Source organism: Castanea sativa, chromosome 6 (genome assembly GCF_040712315.1).
Source record: "Castanea sativa cultivar Marrone di Chiusa Pesio chromosome 6, ASM4071231v1".
Classification (NCBI taxonomy): Eukaryota; Viridiplantae; Streptophyta; class Magnoliopsida; order Fagales; family Fagaceae; genus Castanea; species Castanea sativa.
This window is the reverse complement of record NC_134018.1, coordinates 6075618-6082820: the sequence shown is the minus strand read 5'-3', so window position 1 is coordinate 6082820 and position 7203 is coordinate 6075618. Positions and strand designations below refer to the sequence as shown.

General features: G+C 32.5%; 1 protein-coding gene across 1 annotated transcript; it reads left to right on the top strand.

Moving 5' to 3' along the window:
- Positions 1-3306: 3306 nt before the first annotated feature.
- On the top strand, positions 3307-4840 carry LOC142641602 (heavy metal-associated isoprenylated plant protein 47-like). Its single transcript, XM_075816058.1, has 3 exons — positions 3307-3380; positions 4043-4121; positions 4261-4840. Exons 1-3 carry the CDS (start codon positions 3375-3377, stop codon positions 4599-4601), a joined length of 426 nt encoding a protein of 141 aa, XP_075672173.1. The 5' UTR covers positions 3307-3374; the 3' UTR covers positions 4602-4840.
- Positions 4841-7203: the final 2363 nt, after the last annotated feature.

Here is a 7203-nt window from a genome sequence, read left to right as displayed (position 1 = left end):
AAAATAACATCTGAACAGTACCAATTAGCCTTACAATTGTTATTTGAGGACTTCTAGAGAGCTGTGGATAGGACAAGTATCTAAATTGGTGATTTATGCTACACGTGGAACGTGAAGGGGAGAGGTAGAGTGATATAAAAGGAAAGAGAGGGGGGGGGGGGGCTTCTTCAATGGTAATTGATCATTAAAAGAAAGAAAGACAATACAAATCATCCTCGGCTTATGTCCGAGGAGAACTTCTGTTATTCTTGTCCATTGATTGTGTAGTTAGTGGCAATCTAGCCCACTCATTTGTTGTCCAATATCCATAAAGCCTAGGTTTAATTCAAGCCCACACTCTACAAATTTCATTTTATAAGGTTCTTTGGGCCTGAGCCCACAACTCGTTTGGGGCCTGGGTACAAACTGGGCACTTATAATAATAATAATAATAATAATAATAATAATAATAATAATAATAATTATTATTATTACAATTATTATTATTATTATTATTTGTTCGGAGTAGACTTTGTTGTATATTCTTATAACATTATCTTATATATTAAAATTATATCTATAATCTATAGTCTATATAAAATGGTAGCCTTGACCTTTTTTTTGGTCAACTTTCTCTTTTGCTGTTATACTATGATTTGGTTTAATTTTAGAGTTATCATACACTTTGTTAGTTCAATTAATTGTCTTTTTGGATAAATAACGTAATATTAAACAAATTTGCATTAAATTGAGCTTGAGCTTGAGCTTGATCTTTTCTAAACAAATTGGTAAATTCTTTTATCCAAAATTTTAATTTGACTTTTTATTTATTAATACTTATTAATTAAACATATATCATATATAAGAGATTAAAATTTTTATAAAGATGTGGTGTAAAACTTAAGTTTTACACACTTGCTAATCCTAACATGCTACATCATCATATTATATATTAAAAAATAGATAAAATTGCATTCATTCAATTCTAATACTCATATGAAAATCTAACCTAATTGGGAGTTTACTGAGATATTATCTAAGTATGGTATGATGTATTGAGTTTTAAGTAAAAAATTGATGTAACAATCTCTTATTATTGGATGATGTATAACATAGCTTTTACACCTCATACTTACCAAATTCGGACTCTATAAGAGAATAGTTATTGCCAAACTTTGCCATACATTATACGCATTAGCGACTAGTTACCTAATATTTTATTGGCGGAGAAAAGTGCATCATTGGTCACATATTTTAAAAGATTGATCCAAGAAAACTAAGATTCTGGGATCCTCCCCATTCATAAAAAAATTTAGGCAATCTCTCTCCTACTGTTGTAATGTATTATGAATATAATGCTGGCTAGTGGAATAAAAATAGATGAATTTGAGTGGTAGTTGAACTTATTAAGCACGTGTACTTGTTAATCCCTTCAGAGACATCTGACTAAGTTACAAAGAGACAATGAAATGCATGCATAGGACCTAAAATGTGAATTTTAGGATGGAATAAAAACAATGTTCGCTTTCTACGCTATGATCTTACCAAGAAGAACCATGTTAGTTAGTGAAAACTGTCAAATTGTTCTCATACACTTAGCCAAATTTCCAAAGAAAAATAAGTATTCCTTCCGCGTCTGGGAAGAGACGGCGAAAAAGAGTGATTGTTCCAGGGCAATTCTCAAAGTTTTGGGGACTTTAGCATTTTTGTTTGTTTACTACTGTTTATTATTTTGTTTAATGTTGACATATAACATCTTCCTTATATATAGGATCCATTTTACGTGAGTGGGATCTTGAATACAACCGAATGGTATTTGTATTACACGTTATGCAAAATACTATTCTTTATTTTTTATTTTTTATCATTTGGAGTAAACTTTCATGTACATTCTTGTAGCATTGTTTTGTATCTTAAAATGACATTACTTATTTTCACGGAGGAAAAAGATGCATCACTAGTTCATAATTTACATGATTGGTTCATAAAAAATACAAAGGCTTTCTCTATAATTTGTACTAAATGGCTTTCTCTATAATTTTCACTTAGGTTGTGTCTTCCTATCAAAAAAAGAAAAAGAAAAAAAAGGGGTTGTGTCTACAAGGGCAACACTTAGGTACAGTTCCTTAAGTTCACCTCTTAAGATTCTGCCATGTGGATTTTTCTCATGAGATGGAAGTGTATTATTTAGTTAAGTAGCTACATGACTGAATCTTGAAAAGGGAACTTAAGGAACAGTACTTAAAGTACTGTACCTAAATTTTGTCCATATCTACAATATTGAACCAAGACATGTCGAGGATGAGGTTGGCCCAATATTACCATATTTCCTCGTGCTATATTGTGTAAACTTAAAGCATTCAATTATTTAAAAAAACAAAAACCATTCAATCAATTTGAACTTTTTTTTCCCTTACTATAAGTGAGGAAAAGGGATTCAGTTTGAAGTTTTTTCATGTGAGAAAGAATTAGACAATGTCATTGAATCACTAATCTCTTTAATTACATTCATACAATTTAAATTTAATTTCAGAATATTTGGAAGCAACAAAATTTATTATACATTTGAAAAAAAAAAAAAATTGAGAGCATGAGATGAGATATAAAAATAAAGAAAAATACCTGTGGTTGAGCTCATTATTTATTGAGGATCCATAATTGGTGCAAAAGGTTTTAGAACTATAATTTTTTTTTTTTTTTTTTTTTTTTTTTAATTTTAATTCTTACGTACTGACAAAAAGAGAGAATGGATAAACAATATTTATAATGTACTATACAACCAGAAGATCGAGCTCGAGCTAACACTCTCTCCCTTACAGTTGAATCTGAGTAATTTTCTCACACAGAAATCTTAAATATTTGAAAAGCCAGTACAATTTGGAGACGGATCAAGTTGAGCCTGCTTCATTAGGTATCGCCGTCACTATATTAATCTAGACACGTGATGGTGTGGATTGTATAGTGATACTCTCTCAATCAGTGTTGTTATTAATAGTTGACTTGTGACTTTGTTCATAGATTTGTAGTAAAATTTTAAATTTACAGTATGATAAGAGATGATCATCAGCAAAGCTTAGTTAAATACGTCAGTTAATGTTTGACCCATGGAAAGTGGATCGCCAGCTTTGACCTTATATTTCCTAATCAAAGGGTTAGTAATCACATGTAGACAAGTTAATTGGAATTTTAATGCTTTTATATATATATGTGTGTGTGTGTGTGTGTGTGTGTGTGTGTGTGAGTGTGTGTGTGTGTATATATATATATATATGTATGTATGTATGTATGTATATAAAGAGCTTCATTCTCTTCTTATTCTTCATCTGATTGTCATAGATACTAAAACATTTGCGCTCTCTTCGAAAACCCGGCTCTTTTGTCAAGCATTTCAAAATATGAAGGTAAGCCTTCTAGTCTAAACAACATTTTTATGCTATTCTTAATCCATTTGTTTCATTGGAAAATGAAAAAAATGGTTTCCTTTATGGTTAGGTTTATTGTCATGCATATTTACCTTGTAGCTTAAACATATCTTCAATTGTCTGGCTTATTGCAAAATGACTATACAGCATTGATTTCACTTTTAAGTGGAGAAAGACTGCATGTAAAATGATTTTCAATCATAGCAAATAAGTAACAAATCTCTCTTTGATTTCTTCAAATGAGCTTTCTAGGGACCCTAATGGCCAATTCTCTCATATATTGCTAAGAATCCAGCAAGTTTGGCATTGATTCCTTTAGATATGTCAATTTGGACAAATGTACTCATAGTGATCAGGGTGGATATCTCGTATCTGAATAGTAGTAGTTCTCCTTGTCAATTCTCCATGGCCAAAAATAACTCAATTTTCTTCCGGGAACTATTTACAAGACAAGAACAGGAAATGAAATTCATGTTTTAGTTTATTTGAATTTCCTTGTCTATAGGCTTATTCTCTCTCTTAATACCATTTTTGAGCCAGGATAAAAGAAACATTAAAATATATGCTGTCTACTACAATATTGGTCCTGTCCAAGCCAACATAATAACCATGGCATTTTTCTATGGTCTAATGGTGTGCAGCAAAAGATAGTCATCAAGGTGCAGGTGAGATGTGACAAATGCCGGTCCAAAGCCATGAAGGTAGCCGCTGCAACAGATGGTGTGTATGTATGAGTTTATCATACTTAAAGTTGTTCAAAACTTGATCTCCCATGTCAATTTAGTACCAGCCATTGAACTCAATTGCTTAGTATTTTGATTTTTTGTTTCTCTCTCTTGATTTATAATGTTATACATAGGTGTTATGTCAGTGTCATTACAAGGTGTAGACAGAGATCAAGTGGTGGTGATTGGAGAAAGAGTTGATGCAGCTTGCTTGACAAACACGTTGAGGAAGAAGGTTGGGTATGCAAGGTTAGAGACTGTAGAGGAAGTCAAAGATAAACCCGCTGGTGAGAAAAAAGATGAAAAGAAAGATGGAGATGATAAGAAAAAAGAAGGTAAGAAAGATGGAGATGGTAAGAAAGATCCACCACCATTTCAATGTATCATGCCACCACCGTGTTGCCCACCTCAGTTTGATTCGTATAGAGTGGTTTACGAGCCCTATGGCTCTGAACCAAATTGTACTATCATGTGAAATGGGATGGACTTCATAGAAAATTGGTGTAATCTCAATGCCCCTTTTTTTCTTCTTTAATCTTTCTTTGTAACTTTTTTTTTTTGCTTCATTGACATTTTGAGATGTATGTAGGCAGATCTTCAAACATGCATGTCACTCATTGTGCGTGGTTTACCCTCTATTTGTGGCTTCTAGAATTTGTTGACTTGTATGTATTTATAAATTAGTAAATAAAAAAACATTAAGGATTTATACCATATAATTCCACTTCATTTCATTTACTTTGTTGTTTTCTAGGGGATGCCTAGAATAATCAAAGAAATACCCTCCTCTTAATTTTATGCCTTAATATAAGGATGGTCTTTTGCTCCTAATAATTAAAGTATGGTAACTTGGTTATGTATGATGCTGCTAGCAAATCTTCTGAATATTTAATTGTCAAAGTTTTTTATTGATGATCATTGAAATTGACCTGTAGTTTGGTTATAAACAAAGTAACTTTAGGTCCAATTCCGGTGGGTGTTGTTGAAAAAATTGAGTAGTTATTTGGAGGATAATTGGAGAGGATTTCGTCTTACTATCCTACCAAGCTAGTACTGGTGGTAGCTAAGCTGATTTTTCAAGCATATTCTAAGCATTTATTTATTTTTCTGGGTTGGTCATCTAGAATAAGCTAACAAGTAAAGATAGGCAGAGGCATGTTGGTTGGGAGTTGCTGAACCTGAGGGCTATTTTTTTGGGTCTTTCTCCATGGTGTAGGGATTACCATGGACAGAGTTTGAGTGGGATATACTCAAATCTAACCAGAAATTTTTACCTATGGATACCTAGACACGACCCGAGCCCTATATTTGGGGCTTTTTTGTTCTGAAGTTTTATTTTTTATTTATTATTTTTTTTAAAATAATATGCAAAAACCTAGAACCCAAAATACAATGAAAACCAAATTCTTCGTGTTCCTGGCTTCAACAATGAAATGTTTGTTGGGGTTCTAACCAAGATTCATGTTCCAAACCTCATTAAAACAAAACAAAAATAAATACTAGTGCAAATTCAATGTTTCAGAGTCTACGACATGTTGTGTGGTCTATATGTGATTCTCTAGGACTAAATATTTGCTCGGCTTGGAAAATGGGAATGTCTAGTTTGTAATTGTAATCACCCACAGTGCAATTACTTAATGGATCACTTTGCCCCAAAAAAAAAAAAAAAAAAAAAAAAACCCCTTAATGGGTCACTTGCTAGTATTAGACTAGGGTTCAGACTTTCCAACCCAATAATTTTTTGGGTAGGACATAAGCCCACTTAATGCCTGTTAAATAATTCTTTTATAATACAGATTGGATTCGGGTAATAACTGTACCCGACCCAAAAAATTTTGATTTTTTACCCGAGTTTGGCCTGATTCTATTTACCCATGACATATCGGATAATATCTAGACATGGCAATACGAGTCAAAATTTTCTAACCCGACCCGACCTGAAAAATACCTGACTCGAAACAAAAACGAGTTGACCCGTGATCTGACCCGACCCGACCCGAATAACTTGTGACCCGACCCGTTAAAAAATTCACTAAAAAAATATTTAAATTATATACTGATACTAAGTGCATAAAGTACCTAAATACTTCATATAAATATAATCATATAAAATTCTAAATTAATAAAATATTAAATAAATTGTCATGTTTTGACAATTGAAAACTCACATCACAAGCACAGCACCTTACACAGTTATACCAACATGTCCATCCGTCCACACATTAGTGACATTACACAATGACAAGTTGACAACATTGACAAGGCTTGGCTGTATCACAACCGTTCAAAAAAAAAAAATCTCATTCAAATTCAATGGTAATTGGTCAATGCTTGCTGCCTAGTAGCTGTAGTCCATTCCATTTCGGATTTTCAAAGCCAAACAAAGAGACTAAATGACAAAATTCTTAAATTCACAATTCAAGTTTACGAACCCCTCTTCCTCAGTTCAGACCCTTTAAAACTTCAACTTTACTCTTTTCTTTCAGTTCTCATTTTCTCTTGTTTAGTTTATTTTTCTAAGTAATCTAACTTTACTATTATTTTAAATGCAACAGGAACATGTGCACTTAAGAAGATCGATAATTTGCTACTTTGCTGGCTTACTTATTTTGTTTCTTTTAAGATCTTTCTCTTTTTGAAGATGTAAACTTGTAATTATATGCATTTTGACAATAAACTATTAACATTGAAAACTTTTTCCATCATGAATTTATGACTATAAATAATTTTTGTTATGCTCAAAACTGTCAGAATTAGAAGAATATTAACAAATGGCATTAAGTGCAATTCATTTGCTTAATTGATTTTATTCATTCTCTCTAAACAGATTGTCATTGATTTGTTTTTGTAATTGAAAAAAAACAAAAAAACTTGTTTGAAAAATATGGGTCAACCTGACCCGACCCGCAACCCGATTGACCCGTGACCCGTTTGACCCGCAAACCCGATTGACCCGACCCGCCCGTTTTGCCATGTCTAATAATATCTAAAGTTTTTGGGTCGGGTTAGGCCTAGTATCCTTTACCCCTTGATATTGGCCATCCCTAGTCCCTACATGCGGCTACTATTTATTGGAC

Coding starts and splice junctions, on each gene's coding strand:
- LOC142641602 (XM_075816058.1), top strand. Junction 4,122..4,260: donor GGTAGCCGCTGCAACAGATG/GTGTGTATGTAT, acceptor TGTTATACATAG/GTGTTATGTCAGTGTCATTA.